The 25014-nt window shown below is 46.6% G+C and overlaps 1 protein-coding gene across 3 annotated transcripts in view; it reads right to left on the minus strand.

Moving 5' to 3' along the window:
- The window catches only part of C1H19orf44 (chromosome 1 C19orf44 homolog), a 209018-nt gene that overhangs the window by 86005 nt on the left and 97999 nt on the right, over positions 1 to 25014 (minus strand). For 2 of the 3 annotated variants that reach the window (XM_063914512.1, XM_063914511.1), the window contains exon 1: positions 19130 to 19228. In XM_063914512.1, coding sequence (XP_063770582.1) covers positions 19130 to 19163 — 34 coding nt within the window. In that variant the 5' untranslated portion in view covers positions 19164 to 19228. Of the gene's footprint in view, positions 1 to 19129; positions 19229 to 23530; positions 23679 to 25014 lie in introns of those variants that run through there. The other variant, XM_063914516.1, reaches the window with a different exon arrangement.

A 25014-nucleotide genomic window follows, 5' to 3' on the forward strand; every position in this document is an offset into this window, starting at 1 on the left:
GGTGTTGGGTATGGATTATGTACACTGCATTTGTTTCAGATGGAATGAATGGTGAAGAACGATTTTAACACCATGGAACCAAGAAATCCGGGCAGAGGATATCAGTATGTGAAAAATGGAGGGACAGGAAGTGAGGCATCACAGAACCGGAAGTCCGGGAACGGACATTTCTATAGAGGCAAGAACAGCTGAGACGATCAGCGGACGGCTGGACGCCGCAGAATGATGTCACCTCCACGACGGGAAATGACAGGTGGATCCATGGACAGCATAACGAGATCCGGAGTACGGGGATTACATCACTTCCGGTATCGGATGACCGGAAGTTACCCGTGGCCTGGACTATGTATAAGAAATAGAGAGATTCAACTATGTATAGATTAGGTAATTAGGTATACAGATTCCTGGTGGATGTTCTCTAGGGAAAACACCTGAAATGAATATGTTATTAGTGGGGTATATAAGGAACAAAATGCAGGTAACTCTCACACCTTGACAAAGACCCTGGCACGGGTCGAAACGCGTTGGTGGAGAGGCCTGCACTGGACAATCAGACGTACCCTTGGGGGAACTAAAGGAGATCAGACTAACGGGGCCCCGTTATTGCTGTTTAACATCCAATCACCTTTATCCACTCGGGTACGATCATCCTTTGTTTTTAATTGATGTTTGTGTGTTATTAAAAGGATTTTTTATCACGACATCCTTCTCCTATGCATTTCTTTTGGAGGAAAAAAGTGCATGGCCTTTCCAGATTAAGGCGTGGAGAAGAAAAAGACCTACCTTACGTGCACAATATATATCAGTGAAATCGTGAGTGTTTAAAGAAGGGGCAACCCCGGTATTCGTTGCACATATGGTGTTGAGTGAATGACCATAAGGATCAGCATTATATGCATGTTTCCCTCTGCACTGTTGTAAGTGTTGTGGAAGGGGGGTTTCCCCGTCACTATCTCCTTGACTTCTGGGGAATTATATAGAGTGAATAGTGATTATACCTCACAATAATACACGAGGATCGTGGTGTATATTCTGTGTTTTTTTTCATGAACATACAACGTGAAAATTGAAAGGAAGGAAATCCCAGATCCACTGCTTTAAAAATTAAGGGAAGTGTACTGATACATTGTGAGCGCCTAAAGCGCAATATTTGGTTCTTTGTTTATACTTGTTTTCTGTGGAATTTGTGTGACTCCACATTCAAATATTGTTTAGGCTGCAACACAATAGCGCACCAAGGCACCCCAAACTTTTGTACATGGAGGTGTTGCCTTATAAGGGTGAGGAATTGTTTGGGGACGGTCTCTCGGACCTCGTATCCACGGCAACAGCCGGGAAGTCAACTTTTTTACCTCAGGTTCCCTCACAGCCTAAGAAAGCACCGTATTATCATGTACAGTCCTTTCGGCCTCAGAAAGGCAAGCGGATCAGAGGCGCATCCTTTCTGCCCAGAGGCAGGGGTAGAGGAAAGAAGCTGCACCAGGCAGCCAGTTCCCAGGAACAAAAATCCTCCCCCGCTTCCTCTAAGTCCACCGCATGACGCTGGGGCTCCACAGGCGGAGCCAGGTGCGGTGGGGGCGCGTCTCCGAAACTTCAGCAACCAGTGGGTTTGCTCACAAGTGGATCTCTGGGCTGTACAAATTGTATCTCAGGGATACAAGCTGGAGTTCGAGGCGACTCCCCCTCGCCGTTACCTCAAATCAGCCTTACCAGCTGCTCCCAGGGAAAGGGAGGTAGTATTGGCGGCAATTCACAAGCTGTACCTCCAGCAGGTGATAATCAAGGTTCCCCTCCTTCAACAGGGACGGGGTTACTATTCCACAATGTTTGTGGTACCGAAACCAGACGGTACGGTGAGGCCCATTCTGAATTTAAAATCCTTGAACACTTATATAAGGAAGTTCAAGTTCAAAATGGAATCGCTCAGGGTGGTTATTGCAAGCCTGGAAGAGGGGGATTTTATGGTGTCGCTGGACATCAAGGATGCTTACTTGCATGTCCCCGTTTACCCAACTCACCAGGAGTACCTCAGGTTTGTGGTACAGGATTGTCATTACCAATTCCAGACGTTGCCGTTTGGTCTGTCCACGGCACCGAGAGTATTTACCAAGGTAATGGCCGAAATTATGATACTCCTTCGGAAGAAGGGAGTTATAATTATCCCGTACTTGGACGATCTCCTTATAAAGGCGAGGTCCAGAGAGCAGTTGTTAGTCAGCGTAGCACTTTCTCGGGAAGTGTTGCAACAGCACGGCTGGATTCTGAATATCCCAAAGTCGCAGCTGATTCCTGCGACGCGTCTGCTCTTCCTGGGCATGATTCTGGACACAGAACAGAAGAAGGTGTTTCTCCCGGTGAAGAAGGCCCAGGAATTGTCATCTCTGGTCAGGGACCTCCTGAAACCAAAACAGGTGTCGGTGCATCACTGCACGCGAATCCTGGGAAAGATGGTGGCTTCTTACGAAGCAATTCCCTTCGGCAGGTTCCATGCAAGGATCTTTCAGTGAGATCTGTTAGACAAATGGTCCGGATCGCATCTTCAGATGCATCGGTTGATCACCCTGTCCCCAAGGGCCAGGGTGTCTCTGCTGTGGTGGCTGCAGAGTGCTCATCTTCTCGAGGGCCGCAGATTCGGCATACAGGACTGGGTCCTGGTGACCACGGACGCAAGCCTCCGAGGATGGGGGGCAGTCACTCAGGGAAGGAACTTCCAAGGACAGTGGTCAAATCAGGAGACTTCACTACACATAAATATACTGGAACTAAGGGCCATTTACAACGCCCTGAGTCAAGCAGAGCCCCTGCTTCAAAACCAACCAGTTATGATTCAATCAGACAACATCACGGCGGTCGCCCATGTAAACCGACAGGGCGGCACAAGAAGCAGGATGGCGATGGCAGAAGCCACAAGGATTCTCCAATGGGCGGAAAATCACGTGCTAGCACTGTCAGCAGTGTTCATTCCGGGAGTGGACAACTGGGAAGCAGACTTCCTCAGCAGGCACGACCTCCACCCGGGAGAGTGGGGACTTCATCCAGAAGTCTTCAAGCAGATTGTAAACCGTTGGGAACGGCCACAGGTGGACATGATGGCGTCCCGCCTCAACAAAAAGCTAAAAAAATATTGCGCCAGGTCAAGGGACCCTCAGGCGATAGCTGTGGACGCACTAGTGACACCGTGGGTGTACCAGTCGGTTTATGTGTTCCCTCCTCTTCCTCTCATACCCAAGGTACTGAGGATAGTAAGAAAGAGAGGAGTAAGAACTGTACTCATCGTTCCGGATTGGCCAAGAAGAACTTGGTACCCAGAACTACAAGAAATGATCTCAGAGGACCCATGGCCTCTGCCTCTCAGACAGGACCTGTTGCAACAGGGGCCCTGTCTGTTCCAAGACTTACCGTGGCTGCGTTTGACGGCATGGCGGTTGAACGCCGGATCCTAACGGAAAAGGGCATTCCAGATGAAGTGATTCCTACGCTGATAAAGGCTAGGAAAGGTGTGACAGCACAACATTATCACCGTATATGGCGGAAATATGTTGCTTGGTGTGAGGCCAGAAAGGCCCCTACAGAGGAATTCCAGCTGGGTCGATTCCTGCACTTCCTACAGTCAGGAGTGACTATGGGCTTAAAATTAGGATCCATAAAGGTCCAGATTTCGGGCCTATCTACTTTCTTTCAAAAAGAACTGGCTTCACTGCCTGAAGTTCAGACATTTGTTAAGGGAGTGCTGCATATTCAGCCCCCTTTTGTGCCTCCAGTGGCACCTTGGGATCTTAACGTTGTGTTGGATTTCCTGAAATCCCACTGGTTTGAGCCACTTAAGACCGTGGAGCTAAAATATCTCACGTGGAAAGGACGGCTGGAGTCAGGAAAACTGACTCGCTGTTTATCCTGCATGCACCCAACAAGCTGGGTGCTCCTGCTTCAAAGCAAACTATTGCGCGCTGGATCTGTAACACGATTCAGCTGGCTCATTCTGCGGCAGGATTGCCGCATCCTAAATCAGTAAAAGCCCATTCCACAAGGAAGGTGGGCTCTTCTTGGGCGGCTGCCCGAGGGGTCTCGGCTTTACAGCTTTGCCGAGCTGCTACTTGGTCGGGTTCAAACACATTTGCTAAGTTCTACAAGTTTGATACCCTGGCTGAGGAGGACCTTGCTTTTGCTCATTCGGTGCTGCAGAGTCATCCGCACTCCCTCCCGTTTGGGAGCTTTGGTATAATCCCCATGGTCTTTACGGAGTTCCCAGCATCCACTAGGACGTCAGAGAAAATAAGAATTTACTCACTGGTAATTCTATTTCTCGTAGTCCGTAGTGGATGCTGGGCGCCCGTCCCAAGTGCGGACTCTCTGCAATACATGTATATAGTTATTGCTTCTTGACCGGATCCCAACTAAAGGGTTATTGTTATGAGCCATCTGTTACTGAGGCTCAGTTGTTGTTCATACTGTTAACTGGGTATGGTTATCACGAGTTGTACGGTGTGATTGGTGTGGCTGGTATGAGTCTTACCCTGGATTCCAAATCCTTTCCTTGTTGTGTCAGCTCTTCCGGGCACAGTTTCCTTAACTGAGGTCTGGAGGAGGGGCATAGAGGGAGGAGCCAGTGCACACCAGATAGTACCTAATCTTTTCTTTAGAGTGCCCAGTCTCCTGCGGAGCCCGTCTATTCCCCATGGTCCTTACGGAGTTCCCAGCATCCACTACGGACTACGAGAAATAGAATTACCGGTGAGTAAATTCTTATTTTTATATGGGTGTGGATCATTAGCAGACCCTCCAACATGATCCGCCCCACTAGGTACAAAATGCTCTGTTTCTGGACTTCCCTCTTAATTTATGATTTCCATCACCTGTGTTGAACTAGTTAAATGATAAGAAAGCTGTTTCTTCACAGGTGATGGCAATCATAAATTATGAGGGAAGTCCAGAAACAGAGCATTTTGTACCTAGTGGGGCGGGTCATGTTGGAGGGTATGCATTAGATCAGGCATTCCCAACCACGTCCTCAAGGCACACCAACAGTGCAGGTTTTAGTGATATCCAGGCTTCAGCACAGATGGCTAAATCAAAATAACTGAGGTACTAATTAAGTCACCTGTGTTCAAGCTTGGATATCACTAAAACCAGGACTGTTAGTGTGCCTTGAGGACCGCGGTTGGGAAACACTGCATTAGATATACACTAAAAAGGTCTACAGTCAATACGTTGACCATTAATGGTAGACATGCATTTGTTCGACTGGGACAAAAAGGTCGACATGAAAATGGTAAACCCAAAAAAGTTTCACACAATTTTTTTCTTTTTTTGGGGGGTGTTTTGTCACTTTTCTGGCACAAAAAAATCCCAATTAGTGTACTGCTTCGCTCGCCATGCTTCAGGCAAGGTGCCTCACTCCACTACCGCAGGTTACGGTTCCCAATTGTAGTTCACGTGGATTTTAAAGAATGATAAGGTTGAAGAAAACCCCAAAACACTCGTGTCAACCATTCTCATGACAACCTTTTGAACTGTCTACCTTTTTCATTTACAGAGGAGAAGGTCCTAACTGAACTTTCAAAACTAAAAGTGGATAAATCAATGGGGCCAGATGGGATACACCCAAGGATATTAAAAGAGCTAAAAGATGTGCTGGTGGCACTATTAACAGAATTATTTAACCAGTCACTAAATACAGGTGTCATTCCAGAGGACTGGAAAAGAGCAAATGTAGTTCCACTGTACAAAAGTGGAAACAAGGAAGAAGCAAGTAACTACAGACCAGTAAGCCTTACATCAGTAGTAGGGAAAGTAATGGAAAAAGTACTAAAAGAAAGAGTTGTGGAATATCTTAAATCAAACAACTTACAGGATCCAAAACAGCATGGATTTACTGGTGGGAGATCACGCCAAACAAATCTTATTGACCTTTTTTGACTCTGATGAAAATAATAGATCAAGGGGGAGCTGTAGATGTAGCATATCTAGACTTTAGTAAGGCATTTGACACTGTCCCACATCGCAGACTGATAAATAAACTTGAAAGTGTGGGGGTGGATTATAAAATAGTTAAATGGATAAGAACCTGGTTGCAGGATGGGAAACAGACAGTTGTAGTAAATGGAGTGCAATCTATGGAGGGAAATGTTACCAGTGGAGTACCCCAGGGATCTGTACTCGGACCAGTTCTTTTTAATATCTTTGTTGGTGACATTGCAAATTGTATTGAAGGTAAAGTATGCCTTTTTGCAGATGATACAAAGATATGCAACAGGGTAGACAAACCAGGAGGGGTAAAACAAAATGATTGATGACCTAGCTAGGCTTGAAAAATGGTCAAGAACTTGGCAACTACAGTTTAATGCTAAAAAATGCAAAATCATGCACTTTGGTCTCAAAAACCCAAAGGCTAAATATAGTGTCAAGGGTACTATTATGGAAACTACTGAGGAGGAAAGGGATTTAGGAGTCACTATTTCAAGTGACTTAAAGGCAGGAAAGCAATGCAACAAAGCAATGAGAAAGGCAAGCCAGATGCTTGGTTGCATAGGGAGAGGAATCAGTAGCAGGAAAAGAGAAGTAATAATGCCACTGTATAGGTCATTGGTGCGGCCTCATCTGGAATACTGTGTCCAGTTCGGGTGACCATATCTCAAGAAGGATATAAATACATTAGAGAGTGTACAAAGAAGGGCAACTAAAATGGTGCATGGCCTACATCACAAAACTTACCCGGAAAGGCTAAAAGATCTTAACATGTATAGTATGGAGGAGAGAAGGGAAAGGGGAGACATGATAGAAACTTTCAAATATACCAAAGGTTTTAACAAAGTTCAGGAGGGAAAGATTCTTCAAAGGAAGAGAAGTATTAGAACTCAGGGGCAGATGTATTAACCTGGAGAAGGCATAAGGAAGTGATAAACCAGTGATATGTGCAAGGTGATAAATGCACCAGCCAATCAGCTCCTAACTGTTCATTTACATATTGGAGCTGATTGGCTGGTATGTTTAACAGTTAGGAGCTGATTGGCACATATCACTGGTTTATCACTTCCTTATGCCTTCTCCAGGTTAATACATCTGCCCCTCAAGGACATACACTGAAACTGGAGGGAGGCAGGTTCAGGGGAAATTTAAGGAAAAATTACTTCACAGAAAGGGTAGTGCATAAGTGGAATAGCCTCCCATCAGAGGTGGTAGAGGCTAAAGACTGTAGAGCAATTTAAACATGCTTGGGATAGGCATATGAATAGCCTTACAAAGAATTAAGGTTCAAAAAGGGTTGAGATTACCTAAAGGATAAAAAAAAGGGGCAGACTAGATGGGCCAAGTGGTTCTTATCTGCCGTCAAATTCTATGTTTCTATGTTACATGTTGTCCTTTTGACCATGTCGACTTAATGCACATCGCCCATTAGTGGTTGACCTATTGACTGTAGATCTTTTTAGTGTAGATCTATAGACTGGATACCGCTTTATATGCAGGGGCGGATTTAGGGATAAGGGCACCCCTAGGCACAACGGTAACGGCCGTTCCCACCTAATTTTATTATTATTGTTTATGTGCTCTCATTTGATGATAGCAAATTTAATAGAATGATAAAAAAAGCCACTAACTGAATTTTTTTTATTTTTAATTATGTATACATTACATATTTACTAAGTGGGACAGCTTACATTGGTAGTATATTGTTCATGTTTTTGATACCTGCGCCCAACCCTATACTCGGTGTTGTATGTGAGAAACAAGTGTCTATATGGTCTGTAAATACTTTTATTTTTGCAGTCACAATGCTCAGTATAACAGACAGTACAATATTGCATATATATTAGTCCACACGTGATTTGAGTGATCACACAGTATTATCTATGTTCATAGCAGTAGCATGCATGCAGTGTGAATAAACCGATGTGTAGAGAAATGAATGCAAACTTGATGTTGTATGATGAATACAGTAATGAACAGTCTTGAGAGCAAAGAATGTCTCTATTCCGGATATATCAAGTGGCAGCCTTTTCCTAAAGGGACTTCCGTGTCCCCCAGCATAAGTCCGAGCAACTGTGCCCAGAAGCAGTTCTCTCTCAATTAATGGTTTCTGATGGGGGTCATGTTCTGCAAGGCCGGCGTCCCGTCCTGCCAGGTGCAACTTACCCTCACGATATGGTGCCTCGTTCCCGTTGCTCACTCTGCGGTGAGCCTCTGTGTAGCAGCTTGTGTAGCTTCAACCCTCTCCGTCCCCAGTGGTGCTCCTCAGCATGCAGTGCTAGATGTCTTCCTGGCTCTGCTGCTGGGCCGCCGGGTCCCACCAGAAGCCACACTGGACACCAGAAGTTGCGTTGCCGCAAGGCTCCGCTTCTTCCTGTGTCCTGTTCAGTTTCAACGGCCGCTCCACTCACCTGCCGGCAAGGAGTCTTATGGATGTCTGCAGTGATGTGCAGGCTTGCGGTGTCTGTGTGTGGATCTGTTTACAATGCGTTTCAGCCGCAAACGGCCTTTGTGAAGGATTACCCTTAACAAAGGCCGTTTGCGGCTGAAACGCGTTGGCAACAGATCCACACACAGACACCGCAAGCCTGCATTGCCTGCACATCACCGCAGACCACATCCATAAGACTCCTCGCAGGCTGGTGAGTGGAGCGGCCGTTGAGACCGCACAGGACACAGGAAGAAGCGGAGACTTGCGGCAACGCAACTTCCGGTGTACAGTGCAGCTTCCGGTGGGACCCGGCGGCCCAGCAGTAGAGCCAGGAAGACATCCAGCACTGCATGCTGAGGAGCACCACTGAAGACGGAGAGGGTTGAAGCTACACAACATTGGGATGCAGGGACAGGTTGTAGGGGTAACCTGGATGCAGGGACAGGGTGTAGAGGTGAGGGTATTGGGATGCAGGGACAGGGTGTAGGGATGACGGTACCTGGATGCAGGGACAGGGTGTAGGGGTGAAGGTATTAGGATGCAGGGACAGGGTGTAGGTGTGTGGGTATCGGGAAGCAGGGACAGGGTGTAAAGGTGAGGTTATTGGGATGCAGGGACAGGTTGTAGGGGTAACCTGGATGCAGGGACAGGGTGTAGAGGTGAGGGTATTGGGATGCAGGGACAGGGTGTAGGGATGACGGTACCTGGATGCAGGGATAGGGTGTAGAGGTGAGGGTATTAGGATGCAGGGACAGGGTGTAGGGGTGTGGGTATCGGGAAGCAGGGACAGGGTGTAGAGGTGAGGGTATTGGGATGCAGGGACAGTGTGTAGAGGTGAGGGTATTGGGATGCAGGGACAGGGTGTAGGGACGACGGTACCTGGATGCAGGGACAGGGTGTAGAGGTGAGGGTATTAGGATGCAGGGACAGGGTGTAGGGGTGTGGGTATCGGGAAGCAGGGACAGGGTGTAAAGGTGAGGTTATTGGGATGCAGGGGCAGGGTGTAGGGGTAACCTGGATGCAGTGCTGAACATTTGCCTACCTGATATATAGTGTGCATACTGTATACACCTATATAGTATGCATATGAATGCAGTGTACATACACATACTTATACATACAGTAGAATGCATATGTATACATTTATACAGCATATACCAATACAAAAAATTCATATACAGAGGTGTCCTAGTACATTCTTGCTGCGGGAGGCAGCGAGTCACGGTGCTGCCGCAATATGAAAGTGCAGGTTCCCATAGCCCGCAGGTCTCCCACTGAATGCTGGAGGTGGCCTCCCCTGGAAAATATACAGCTCCCACTACCCTCGCTGAAGGAGCTTCGCTGGCTCCTTGTACATACTGTACAGGTAGCGGAGGCATCGCCAGGCAGGGTAAGGGCTAGGTTGTGCCAGTGGGGGGAGGGGGGCACGGTTAGGTTTAGGCACTAGGGGGTGGGTTAGGCTGCAAGGGGGGTTAGGGTTAGGCTGTGTGAGTGGGGGAGGCATGGTTAGAGTTAGGAATTAGGGGGTGGGTTAGGCTGCGGCGATGGTTAGGGTTAGGCTGTGAGAGTGGGCGGCACGGCTAGGGTTAGGCTCTAGGGGGTGGGTTAGGCTGCAAGGGGGGTTAGGCTGTGTGAGTGGGGGAGGCATGGTTAGGTTTAGGCACTAGAGGGTGGGTTAGGCTGCAAGGGGGGGTTAGGGTTAGGCTGTGTGAGTGGGGTGGGCATGGTTAGAGTTAAGCACTAGGGGATTGGTTAGGCTGCAGGGGGGGTTCGGGTTAGGCTGTGTGGGAAGGCAGGATTAGGACGGGGAGGGGGTTTGCATACCCACCAGGTGTAGGGATTTTTAGCGTTGAGATGCCAGTGTCATGGGCCCTACACATTGCGCAATCCGCCGCCGAGCTGCCCGACTGCGGATACGGGTGACCCGGCGGCAGTGACTGGGGGAGTGAAGTTTCTTCACTCCCCCCATCATCCGGCTCCATAGCAGTGCAGGCAAATATGGACGAGATCGTCCATATTGGCCTGCATGCACAAGCAACGGGGCACCAGCAATCGTTCATCGCTGGTGCCTCCGCACTCAAAGATATGAATGGTATCTCGTTCATTAATGAACAGTATTATCGCCCAGTGTGTAGGGCCCATTAGTCTTGTGACCTCCGACATTGTGAGCGCTGGGAGAACCTGTACATGTAGCACACACACACACACACACACACACACACAATGGGGGTGATTCCGAGTTGTTCGCTCGCTAGCTGCTTTTAGCAGCATTGCACACGCTAAGCCGCCGCCCTCTGGGAGTGTATCTTAGCATAGCAGAAGTGCGAACGAAAGATTAGCAGATTTGCAAATAGAAATTTCTTAGCAGTTTCTAAGTAGCTCCAGACTTACTCAGCCATTGCGACCAGCTCAGTCCTTTTCGTTCCTGGTTTGACGTCACAACACACCCAGCGTTTGCCCAACCACTCCCCCATTTCTCTAGCCACTCCTGCGTTTTGCAACTCGAACGCTTGCGTTTTTCCGCACACTCCCATAAAACGGCCAGTTTCCGCCCAGAAACACCCACTTCCCGTCAATCACACTACGATCAGCACAGCGATGAAAAAGCTTTGTTATGCCGTGAGTAAAATACCTAACTTTTGTGTAAAATAACTAAGCGCATGCGCTCTGCGAACCTTGCGCATGCGCAGTAAGCGACTAATCGCAGTATAGCGAAAATCGGCAACAAACGAACAACTCGGAATGACCCCCCATATACATACTGTACATATACAGTGTAAATACTGTATACATACTGCAGAAAAGGCAGCTAGTGGGGGGAAGGGGTTAAAGGAGGGGCTGCTACATCCAAAGGAAAGAGATATAAGGAACATGTAGGCTTCAGGGAGGAGGTCACGCTTACAAGAGTGATTACCCTGCACAGTACTATGGCCCTCATTGCGAGTTGTTCGCTCGCAAGCTGCTTTTAGCAGCTTTGCACACGCTAAGCCGCCGCCTACTGGGAGTGAATCTTAGCATAGTAAAATTGCGAACGAAAGATTAGCAGAATTGCGAATAGACACTTCTTAGCAGTTTCTGAGTAGCTCCACACTTACTCGGCAACTGCGATCAGTTCAGTCAGTTTCGTTCCTGGTTTGACGTCACAAACACTCCCAGCGTTCGCCCAGACACTCCCCCGTTTCTTCAGACACTCCCGCGTTTTTCCCAGAAACGGCAGCGTTTTTTCACACACACCCATAAAACGGCCAGTTTCCGCCCAGAAACACCCACTTCCTGTCAATCACATTACGATCACCAGAACGAAGAAAAAACCACGTAATGCCGTGAGTAAAATTCCTAACTGCATAGCAAATTTACTTGGCGCAGTCGCAGTACGAACATTGCGCATGCGCAATTAGCGGAAAATCGCTGCGATGCGAAGAAAATTACCGAGCGAACAACTCGGAATGACCACCAATGTGTGACACACTGACACTAACCATGTTTTCTGTGCTCATGTTGAACTTGTGCTGCGGCTGCCTGCAATTTCATCCTTCAGCCTCCTATGCAGGCAGTCAGTGTGTTATGGTGTCTGTGCCCCAATTGGCTGAATGACTTGTGTGATGTGTCACTCAGCCAATAGGAGCCCAGCAGACACTGCTGAGGAGTTACTGTAATGAACAGGAATCTCCTCAGCGTTACAGCAGGACAGTCCATTGGGCACAGCTCAGCAGCTGATATACTGCAGCTTGTCCTGGACCAGTCACCAGCGGACCCTGCATTGGCCACACTCCTGATGATAGTGAGCCGAGTTACAGAGTGGGGGTGGGGCACGGTGAATTTACCTGGCAGCCAAGACCGAGTAGGACTCTGAGGTAAGCATTAAGGTTTGCCGGGCTAGGGGGCGGAGCTACGGGCTGGTCCGGGGGCTGAGCTTAGGACGGGCTTCGGGGAAAGAGCTTTAGGATTAAAAGGAGGATTCAGCAGGACCCCGCAGCCATGCGTGGGGTTGACGAGACTTCGGACGGCCGATTTGGGGTCCTGTGGGCCTATTTTCAATGGGGGGCCTGGAGCTGCAGCTCCATCCGCCCCATTGTTAATCCGGCTCTGCCTATAGGTGATAACATGCAGTATCTCTATGGGGTTGGTATCGTGTGACTGGCAATCGGGAGACCACCGGTCACCATACTGAAGCTGGGATCCCAGATGTTAGATGCCCGGAAGGGGGCGAGCGCAACAAAGCCCCTTGCAGGCTCGGTGGCGAGAATAGTCCTTGTTAGTCAGAATGCCGACTGTCAGGATTGTGAGGGAGCAGGATGTAGGTGTCGGTATTGTGACCGGCGGTCACATAACTACATCCCTCTCTATGCACCCATACACTAGAGTGCTGAATCACATGCCAGGGCACCTCCATGTAATAACATGTATTGTGCCTATGCACATATACAAATATTTTGGCATTTGCTAGATCGCCAATTTTTTAGATACTCATCAGACTGGCTCGTCCATTTAAATAATTTCACCAATATCGCTTTAGAGAAGCCCTATTTTATCCCGGGATGTAGTTAAAATGCCGGCTGTCGGGATCCCGGCGTTCAGGATACCGATGCTGGAATACCGCCAGCCGGAATCCCGTCTCAACAGGGCTATTCCCACACCTATAGACTGGGAATAGATCCTGAGCCAGCAAGGGGACTCTTAGCGCACGCCCCACTGCCAGCATTCTGGTGGGCGAGATGGCGCTATCGGGATATTGACACCCAGCATCCCATCTGCCAATATAATGTTTCACACCCTTTCTCCCTATTCTCCAGCAGCTTTACTTCATTCCCCTTTAACTAAAGCTGGCCATACACTTATGCGACTTCTCGGAGGGGAGAAGTCGCATCACCTGTGAACCGCCTAGCAGCTTCCCGGCGGCAGGATCGCATATGATACATCATATGTGACGCCAGCCAATGCTGCCGGTACGATATATCTATAGTGCAGTACTTCCAATCTAAGTGCTCCGATCCAATACTCATGCGACCGCGCATCGGATCGGAGATAAAACACATGCAATTTGCCAGTTTTCATCCGATTTATTGGTCGAGAAGGTCGGAATCATCTGAAATCGGACAAAATCGCACTACTGTATGGGCACCTTTAGATTCCAAAAGAACACCAAAATAATAATCTATTTTGGAATACATTCATGATGCTATAAATAGATGTTTCCAGAGTAACTTACTTACTACTCCATACGTTCCTTTGATGGGCAATCCAAATTTTCCACCCTCTTTAGATAACCAGATTTTCTGTTCTTGGCATTGTAAGGGGATCAGTGCTGTTAGGTATGTTTTTGACCCTGGTGGACAGCTACTCTCCTTTTCACAATTGCAGGAAACATTTTCTTTGCCACATACACATTTCTTTGTGTTTCTTCAGGCCCAATATGATATCCAATCTTTGGGGGTCATTCCGGCCTGATTGGTGCTGTGTGAAAAGCCGATCAGGTCGGAACTGTGCATGCGCCAGCGCCGCAATTTGCTGGCGCATTCCAGACAGCCGACGGCTGTCGTAGCCCAGCCATCACCTCTGCCTGATTGACAGGCAGAGGCGTTCACTGGGTGGGAGGGGCGGCACGGCGGCGTTTGGCCGCTGTTTTGTGGGTGCGATACGGTCAACGCAGAGGTGGCCGGACTGTGCTGGGGTGCGGGCCACAGCACCTGCGTGACATCACACACAGCCACTGCGACCGGGCCAGCGACGACTAGCTTCCTGCCAGCTACAGCAGCTGCGCTGGCCGGGAGTTACTCTACAAGTACAAAAGCATCGCCGCTGTGCGTTGCTTTTGAACTTGTGCAGGGGGGGAGGCGGCCTGACATGCGGGGAGGACTAGCCCTGTGTTGGGCATCCCCCCACATGTCAGGGAAGATGATAGCTGTGCTAAATTTAGCACAGCTACGATTTGGCCAGAATGACCCCCTTTGTGCAAGACCTAACAGATCATTCAGACTTTCCCCATAGTAAAGAATACATGTGCTTTTAGTCGCATACACACCTATAACATTTATTATTACAGATTTATTACTCGGAATTGCTGGAAGCAACTGCACCTTCCTGATCTGTTATATCTCATGCATGGAAAGCTGAGATCCCAGACCTCCATGATATGATCAATGTCGTTCCTTATATCAAGACTACCCTATCCACTGTAAACGTTGATTTACTTACAGGACTAAAAGCTATACTTTAAACACACTTAATACACTTTAATATTGAGCCGCTGCGGCCGCTGTAATTAACCTTTCACCCTTATATTGTTCACAAACCTTACGTACACAAGATCGTACAGTGTACGCTCTTTGCGTACGTACGCCGAAAGGGCGTAGTGACTACACAGTTTGCGTACACAGGCCTATACGCTGTTAGCACAATGCAGCAGCCCGAGTGGCTGTAAATACACTTTAAAACTTAGCAAGGAAATGGGACACGACACCAATTGTAATTCAAAACTATGTTTGGGTCTAACCCACCAACGGTTCTTTACTTGCAGGGGGTTACAATAACAAACAATACAATACAATAGAAAAATGGCTACAGTCAATGGTACATACGTTTTAGTTTCGCCTGCGCTTCCCAGTCTGGTCCTCGGTCATCAAGGTAGATGACCTTCAGAGTCTGTGTGTGACCGGGCATGCAGCTGGCTCTTTTATACAATAGTCCAAAACCTAACACAATGGATACTGTAATCTCTTTGTCCATTGGACACAGGGATGGTCATTTACAGTACAGGAGAGGTCATAGGTCAGTTTGAATAGGTGGGCGATGTCTGTTCCAGGTGCACTTGCAGGTGGTCTCCTTTGGGTTCCCGCCGCATACCAAATGTACAGTAAATACAGTTAATATATATATTCTGCTCCTGCACATAACTATTCGCAGGAACGTGCAATCTTCTACAAACTAACACCGGAATATTGCCCTTAATATACCCTAAAGCTGGATGCCAAACACCACCTTATAACCTAGTTCTGTCCCCTCCTATCCTGTAAAGGTGAATCCATTTGTTCTGATAGCATTTAAACTGTTGTAACTTACTGGTGTGGTGCAGAGTTGATCGCAGCAGCAATTTTGTTAGCAATTGGGCAAAACCATGTGCACTGCAGGAGGGGCAGATATAACATGTGCAGAGAGAGTTAAATTTGGGTGTGGTGTATTCAAACTGAAATCTAAATTGTAGTGTAAAATTAAAGCAGCCAGTATTTACCCTGCACAGAAACATAATAACCCACCGAAATCTAACTCTCTCTGCAAATGTTACATCTGCCCCCCCCCCCCCCCCTGCAGTGCACATGGTTTTGCCCAATTGCTAACAAACTTGCTGCTGCGATCAACTCAGAATTACCCCATTGTGCACTATTTGGATTAAATATGGCATGTGTTTATATGGCTTTTCCATGCAATCACAAACTCTACCGTAATTACCCACACCACGCGCTAATACGCAGGACCGCGGGAGCGACCATACGCAAATTGCGAATATGTGCACGCACGGCAGAACAAGTACGTGCACGGAGGCCATTTGTGTGTAGTTTGTACGTGATGTGTGTACTGCAATATTTTTCGACTTCGACACCACCCTGAAGTCCGCACGACTACAGGAAATCTATATTCGGGTACTCAATAGAATGAACATCTCTCCCTCCCAAAGGAAATCGTCAGTTTCCATTAAATCATGTTTATGTCCCAAAAGTAAAGCTTCCACAACAACACAGAACTTTTGGACCTGCAGAAAAAGTAGAAAGTTTTAGAGTAAGTTTCTCCATCATTTATTTTTGTACATCAGTATTCGACTGCTTAGATCAGCCAGATCTTTAATTTTTGCACATTTCTCCTTATGGATGGAGCAGTATAAGATTCAGGGCCGGTTCTAAGATTTGTGGCGCCCCGGGTAAAATATGGGGGGCGTGGCTTCAATTGGGGGCATGGTCAACGCGCTGAAATTTTTAAAAAAATACATAAAAAGTATACTTACCATCCCCGTTCCTGATCCAGACCCCCTCCGCCGGCAGCGCCGCTCTTCTCCTCTCCTCTCCTCTCCTCTCTTCTCTTCTCTTCAATCTATGGGAGAGACGTTATTACTTCTCCCCCATAGAACAGCATAGACACTAGAGGTCAATTATGACCCCTAGTGTCTGTGCCACTATGCTGTGCGGTGCGCGATGACGTCATCGCGCATCGCACAGCAAAGGTCCTCTAGACGAAGGGAAACTAGACCGTAGCGTCTAGTTTCCCTTCATGGAGAGGACCTTTGCTGTGCGGTGCGCGATGACGTCATCGCGCACCGCACAACTAAGGTCCTCTCAATGAAGGGAAACTAGACGCTACGCGTCTAGTTCCCTTCAAGGCGGGGGGGCACAGCAGGGCACTGCAGGGGACACAGTGGCGGATCTTGCCCTGGTGCGGCGCCCTCCGGATGGCGCCGGCGCCCTCCGGAAGGCGGCGCCCCGGGCAAAAGTACCGTTTGCCCGTGGCAAGAACCGCCACTGATAAGATTACCCATTTAATCCATGTCTTTTCTGTTATGGTAGCAGTGGCTAAGCAAGTGGTCTGCGTCTGGAGACATTGGATCACCAACACAGCCCCCACATTGGGAGAATGGAAAGTAGCCTTATTAGATATGTTATACCACGAATGGCCACTTGTCACATTGAAAAAGGAGTGTTACTTTTTCATAGAAAATAGGGTCCACTAGTTTACCTCCATCCACACAGCAGGGCCGAAACTAGGACTAACGGCACCCGGGGCAAGACAGTAATTTAGCGCCCCCACCCACCCTCCAAAGAAAAGAAAAAAAAAAGGAAATACACTGCTCATAAAAATAAAGGGAACACTAAAATAACACATCCTAGATCTGAATGAATGAAATATTCTTATTAAATACTTTGTTCTTTGCATAGTTGAATGTGCTGACAACAAAATCACACAAAAATTATAAATGGAAATCAAATTTATTAACCCATGGAGGTCTGGATTTGGAGTCACCCTCAAAATTAAAGTGGAAAAACACACTAAAGGCTGATCCAACTTTGATGTAATGTCCTTAAAACAAGTCAACATGAGGCCCAGTAGTGTGTGTGGCCTCCACGTGCCTGTATGACCTCCCTACAACCCACACAAGTGGCTCAAGTAGTAAGGCTCATCCACGATGGCACATCAATGTGAGCTGTGGAAAGAAGGTTTGCTGTGTCTGTCAGCGTAGTGTCCAGAGCATGGAGGCGCTACCAGGAGACAGGCCAGTACATCAGGAGACGTGGAGGAGGCCGTAGGAGGGCAACAACCCATCAGCAGGACCGCTACCTCCGCCTTTGTGCAAGGAGGAACAGGAGGAGCACTGCCAGAGCCCTGCAAAATGACCTCCAGTAAGCCACAAATGTGCATGTGTCTACTCAAACGATCAGAAACAGACTCCATGAGGGTGGTATGAGGGCCCGACGTCCACAGGTGGGGGTTGTGCTTACAGCCCAACACCGTGCAGGACGTTTGGCATTTGCCAGAGAACACCAAGATTGGCAAATTCGCCACTGGCACCCTGTGCTCTTCACAGATGAAAGCAGGTTTTCACTGAGCACATGTGACAGACGTGACAGAGTCTGGAGACGCCAAGGAGAACGTTCTGCTGCCAGCAACATCCTCCAGCATGACCGGCTTGGCAGTGGGTCAGTAATGGTGTGGGGTGGCATTTCTTTGGGGGGCCGCACAGCCCTCCATGTGCTCGCCAGAGGTAGCCTGACTGCCATTAGGTACCGAGATGAGATCCTCAGACCCCTTGTGAGACCATATGCTGGTGCGGTTGGCCTTGGGTTCCTCCTAATGCAAGACCATGCTAGACCTCATGTGGCTGGAGTGTGTCAGCAGTTCCTGCAAGACGAAGGCATTGATGCTATGGACTGGCCCGCCCGTTCCCCAGACCTGAATCCAATTGAGCACATCTGGGACATCATGTCTCGCTGCATCCACCAACACTACGTTGCACCACAGACTGTCCAGGAATTGGTGGATGCTTTAGTCCAGGTCTGGGAGGAGATCCCTCAGGAGACCATCCGCCACCTCATCAGGAGCATGCCCAGGCGTTGTAGGGAGGTCATACAGGCACGTGGAGGCCACACACACTACTGAACCTCATTTTGACTTGTTTTAAGGACATTACATCAAAGTTGGATCAGCCTGTAGTGTGTTTTTCCACTTTAATTTTGAGGGTGACTCCAAATCCAGAACTCCATGGGTTAATAAATTTGATTTCCATTGATAATTTTTGTGTGATTTTGTTGTCAGCACATTCAACTATGTAAAGAACAAAGTATTTAATAAGAATATTTCATTCATTCAGATCTAGGATGTGTTATTTTAGTGTTCCCTTTATTTTTTTGAGCAGTGTATATTAAATTTAAAAAAAATTACATAGAAAAATAAAATAGAATATATAAAAAAAAAATTAAGTAAGAAACAAACAACAATATTCAAAACAGATATCCCTCAGACCAGCAGTCCCCGGTAATACACACACGGTATAATATATATGTACACACCCACATACACATACACATTATATATATATATATATATATATATAATCTGTAGCTGTCACTGTGGTGAAAATAAGCAGTCTCAGCATTAAAGATTAGGTCAATATACTGCATATAAGCTTAAGAAAACTACAGTATAAATGAACTGCAGGGGTTAACACCAGTCACAGTGTCTCTCTTTACTAACTTGGAGGTGAAGGCTGCATCCTGCTTACATACATCACTGTGCTGTCAGCGACTCAGCACTGAATGCACTGCAGTTCTGTGTGGGGCCAGAGAAAGGTCAGCAGCTTCAACACATTCATAGCTAGGGCAGGCTAGCTAGGGTGGGCGGCAGGTATACTTTTTCGGCTTGCCGCTGAGGAAGGGAAGCTACACACGCTGTCCTGATTACTGCAGCTCTAGCAGAGGTGCAATGCATCATGGGATTTGTAGTCTCTATGTTACTGCATAACGTTTAAGCAGTAGCACACATGACTACAAATCCCATTTTTCTACACTACCTTTTCTGCTGTGTAAGATGCAGCTGATCCCAGCGCCCTATCCAATCCAGCGCCTGGGTCACATGCCCCCCTAGCCCCTCCCTAGTTTCGGCTCTGCACACAGGAACAGATTTGGAAGGTATTTGAAACTACAACATGGTACTCATTGAGACAAACGAGTTAAGATGTTCAGGGTGTAGCATAAAGCGATTGCCGGATATCACCAGAATGTAGCTCTTATCCAGAGATAATTTCTACATGTATCTTAATATCCTTGTGATTCTCTTTTCTGTCTCCTTTCTTTCCCCTCTTATCTTTCTCTTCCTCTGTCTTCTCTTTTTTTCTTAACCACTTGCCTGGCATGGTCGCATCAAATGCGACCATGCCTGCAAGTGCTCTATCTGACCTGGTGGCACAGGATGCGACCAGTCAGATAGAGAGTGTTAGCAGCAGCAGGGAAGGGAAACTTCCCTCCGCTGCTGCTGTCAGAGGGATCGGAAGGTCCCTCTGCCTCCCTGCACTCTCCCCCACTGATTGCCGTGCTGCCGATCACTGCTGATCGTTCAGCACGGCAGGACCCCCCCACCCAGTGCCTGCAGACAACGGCAGCCGCTGGGGAGGTGAAACCCAAACCCCCCCAAGCCACCCCCAGACCCTCCTGTGTACCTGGCAGCTGTCTGGGGTGTAAAAAGTAATGTCAGGATGGTCACTATGTTACCGATCTTCCCAACTGATGTTTGAGACAAAAAATATATATTTTTTTTAAATGTAGAAAAAAAAAATTTTTTTTTAACTAAAATCATGTTAGATAATGTTAAATTCATGATTTTCACCTAATTCACTCATTAAAAAAAAAAAGACAATTTCTGAGCAGATTTTGGGGGAAAAAATCATGAGTTAAGTGTTTAAGGGCTAAAGCTTAGTACATAAGTAAACACACACACACACACACACACACACACACACACACACACACACACACATATATCTATGTATAGGCCACCATACAACTCTTTCAAACAGGGCACTCATGATAGATAGATAGATAGATAGATAGATAGATAGATAGATAGATAGATAGATAGATAGATAGATAGATAGACAGACAGACAGACAGACAGACAAAAATGTCCGTAGATGCAGCACTCCAGGCGACTCAATAATGGACAAGAACCGACAGTGTGTAAGGAACGTTTCAATGTTCAACTCATTTTCATCAGCCTTATATTGAAGTAGCGAATAAGATCATATTTTCCGGCAGGTACATAGATGACCTGCTGGTCATTTGGCAGGGCTCCAAAGAGTCATTGATGAGTATTATTGACACTCACAATTTTAAAGAACATCCTATTAAATTAACTTATTTAATTGATTCAAAGTCAATCCAATTTCTTGATGTCCAGATATCCATAGTCAATGATAAAATTACTACATCATTAGTTTCCAAACCAACAGATAAAAATAATCTGCTTCACTTTAAAAGCTGTCACCCTTTGCCCCTTAAACGTGGGTTACCTTACTCACAATTTTTGCGAGCAATACGTATAAATTCTGATCCAGAGCAAGCGGTAAAGCATATTGACCAAATGTCTAAAAAATTCCCGGATAGAGGATATAGCCCGATTTTGTTAGAACAGGCAAAAAATAAGGTTTATGAAGTTAAATCGACAGCAATTACTCTACACTCAAAAGGCTAAGGGGTAATTTTGGGTCTTAGGGGTACATTTACTAAGCAGTGATAAGAGCAGAGAAGTGAGCCAGTGGAGAAGTTGCCCCATCAACCAATCAGCACTGAAGTAACATCTATAATTTGCATACTATAAAATGATACAGAGCTGCCGATTGGTTGATGGGGACATATCTCCACTGGCTCACTTCTCCGCTCTTTTCACTGCTTAGTAAATGTACCCCTAAGACCCAAAATACCATTATTCCATGGGTTAACCGTTACAATTCTGTAAGTGACTCTATTAGAAGGTAAGCCAAAAAACATTAGCAACTAATACAATCAGATCTAGAGCTGAAATTGGAAAATACAAGGCTGATGCTTTGTTACAAACGTACAAGGAATTGACATGATATGCTAGTTAAGACCGATATGTACAATCCAGTACAGGAATCTTCCCTATTTGGGATAAGAAAGGGTTGTTTCAAATGCACATGTATGATCTGCCAATACCTTATATCAGGCGATACGTTTCAGCACCGATATACGGACAAAACTTATTATATTAGATATCGGCTTACATGCAGCTCATGCTTTGTTGTCTACCAGTTGATGTGCCCCTGTGGGCTGTCATACATAGGCAAAATGGAGAGAGCTTTTAAGGAACGTATGACAGCCCACAGGTCAGCTATCAAAGCAGCCATTGCCACTGGTAAAAGCGATCAACCAGTGGCAAGGCATTTTTCCATTGCTCATCATCCCCTCACTTCCTTGAGGTATCACATGATCGACCAGGCACAGCCCTCACTCAGAAGAGGTAATAGAGTGCTTAAATTATTACAATAGGAAACACGTTGGATCCAGCGATTGGACACAGTGTCCCCACAGTGACACCTAGGTTTACACTGTCTTGTATGAAGGTTACCAGGGATGTTGTTTTATAACTTACATTATACCTGCATTAGAAATATGCACTATGTGCCTATATGTTTTTATTATTAATTATATATCATGGATTTATCGATATGTTTGTACATAACAAATGCCACCCAGAAAACATCTCCAGGTGAGAAAAGACCTCCCGGCCTCACTATTATAGAAGAGGCCGAGCCGCACTCAAGCGCCTGCCATGAATTTCCTGACAAAACCACCACGGGTGCTATAAATAAAAAAGACCAATGTCAGGATCTGGATACAGAGCAAGCTGGGGAGAAGATGTAAGAAGGAAGACACTGAGAACGCCCACAGCACAGAGAAAACATCCAAGAGAAATGTTTTCCAATGGCTAAGAACAAAGCTGGGCAGAAAACCAAAGCGATCCAACTAACCCGCTTACAGCGAGACACTTACATCAGCTCACCATCTTACAGATGTAAGTAACAACTTACTTATTATTTACCATCCTCATATACCAACTGTTTAACATCAAAACATAACATCTATATACAACTATAATATAACACCTTATAACATCTATATACAACTATAATATAACAACTTATAACAGCAATAAACTAAAATAACAACTACAATCGTGTTTGAGTGTGTCTGCTTTGCGACCTTTACTGCCATGTATGCTGGTATTGGCTCCAATCGCCACTATGTTATTTGGGTATAAATACAGGGGTCTGGTAAGGTGACAGGGTGATGTGCATGTGATGGTTATGTGAGGGGCATGGTACAATGATATGGGCGATTGCTGGGATTACAGGTAATGCTGATCACCCCTTTACAAAGTACAAGATAAACTTCAAATTGTTAGAACTCTCCAGCTTGGAATTCTCTAGCTTTCTATGCAAAGGCAGATAGCTCAATGACTATAGTGTCCGACTGCAATGTCATAGGCAACGGGTTTGTATCCTGGGCACATTCTGAAATGTAATAAAGGACAGTGGGGGTGGGGGTAGGAGACAGGGGCGGTCAGGAGATGCTAGGCTTATAAAAGGGAGAAAGGTGCAAGTGAAATTAGATAATTTATAATTGACAAGTGCTGTCAACAGCGCCCCTTACCCTGCAGCATTATGTGCGGAGCACACTCCGCACACACCTAGTTACAGCACTGGCTACAGTTGTATTCTCACTGACACATATTGGAGCCTTGTGTATGTGATGGGTATGTGAGGGGCACAGTACAATGATATGGGAGATTACTGGTAATGCACTGCGGACAGTGCCGTGCAGGATATACAGGTACGTGGGACACATGTCAGAGTGGTGTAGGTGTATTCTCACGAACACACATTGGAGAATTTGGTAATTGGAATAAGCAGGTAACTGAAGTCATTCCCCCTGATTGATGCTATGACATGGTCACAGCACCTATGTTGATACGGGGAACACCCCTATAGTGACATAAAGCAGCCAATCTGAAGAGGGAAAGGCCTGCAGAAAGAGAGTATGATGGACAGGAAGACATGGAGTAATGGACAAGCCTACACACCCAGATAGTGGATGGTCCCAGCTGTCTGGATGGAACTGGTCAGTCACCGATCCCTTTACTTTCTGCTGGGACTCCTCCATACCCCCGGTTCTCTACACCTGAGCGTTAGAGTTGCATCGCTTTCTCTCTGGGTTCTTCGTCTGCATGCCTGGAAGAGAGACACACATTACATCATATAAGCCCCACAGAGTGCAGCATGGACATAGTATGGAAGAGGTAATACATGTATCACAGAATTGCTGGGGCTTTTCAGATGGACAGTGCACCCTTTATTCAGCAGTACACCCATTCCCCCCATAAGCAATAGAGATATGGGGGCCACATGCCCAGACCCCTGCAGATAGGGAGGTTATCCAGGACACATGGCACAAATCAGGTGGTCAGACAGGTAACCACAAAGCATATTTGTCTCATGTCCCCTCCAGTGCCGCTCTATCTTATCTTATCTTATTGTAGTTCTATAGCCCCAGCATGTCCTGTTGCCCTGTACAACTCTCACCTTCCCGGTGCTCCACTTCCCCTAACTTCCCTCCATTTTCACTAAGGGCCTAATTCAGATCTGATTGCAGCAACAAATTTGTTAGCTAATGATAATGTCAATATTATCTTAAACCATAAAGCTATACCTTTAAACACACTTTTACCATGGAGCCGCTGCGGCCGTTAGACTTAATACACACGCTACGTACTTTGTACGCTATTTGCGTACAGAGTCCCGTACCGTGTACGGACTTATCGTACAAACGCCGCGCTGGGGGTACAAAGTACACACAGCACGCACACACTCTTGATATACTTTAAACCTTATTAGCAATGCAATGATACTATTACACTCTAAACCTTATGCAGCAAAGCACTGCAATGATGTTACACCTTAAACTTTATGCAGCGCTGACGGTACCAAATACCCGCAGCGCGTACACACCTTATCAATACACTTTTAAACCTTATACAGTTAGGTAATGTAATACGCTTTAAACCCTAGCAGGGAAAAGAGGACACAACACCGATTTGTAGTTAAACACTGGGCTCCGACACCTCAGCGTATATATCTGGAAGGGGATAACAATACAATTTATACACTACAATATACAACAGAGTAAATGGCTACAGTCAATGTACATACGTGAGAATATTCGCTTGTGCAACCTGGTCCAGTCCTCCGCTAATCAGGTAGATAGCGTTAAGAGTCTTCTGACCGGCCAGGCAGCAACAGGCTTTTTATACACTACTTCCAAAAGCAATACAATGGATACTGTAATCCCTTTGTCCATTGGACACAGAGATGCATCTTTACATTACAGGAGAGGTCATAGGTTGATTTGAAAAGGTGGGCGATGTCTTTCTCAACTGCTCTTGTGGGTGGTCTCCTCTGGATTCCCGCCGCATACATAATATACAGTAAATACAGTTTATATCTATATTCTACTTCTGCACATAACTATACGCAGGAACATGCGATCTTCCTCTAACCAACATCGGAA

The sequence above is a fragment of the Pseudophryne corroboree genome, chromosome 1 (assembly GCF_028390025.1).
Source record: "Pseudophryne corroboree isolate aPseCor3 chromosome 1, aPseCor3.hap2, whole genome shotgun sequence".
NCBI classification, from domain to species: domain Eukaryota; kingdom Metazoa; phylum Chordata; class Amphibia; order Anura; family Myobatrachidae; genus Pseudophryne; species Pseudophryne corroboree.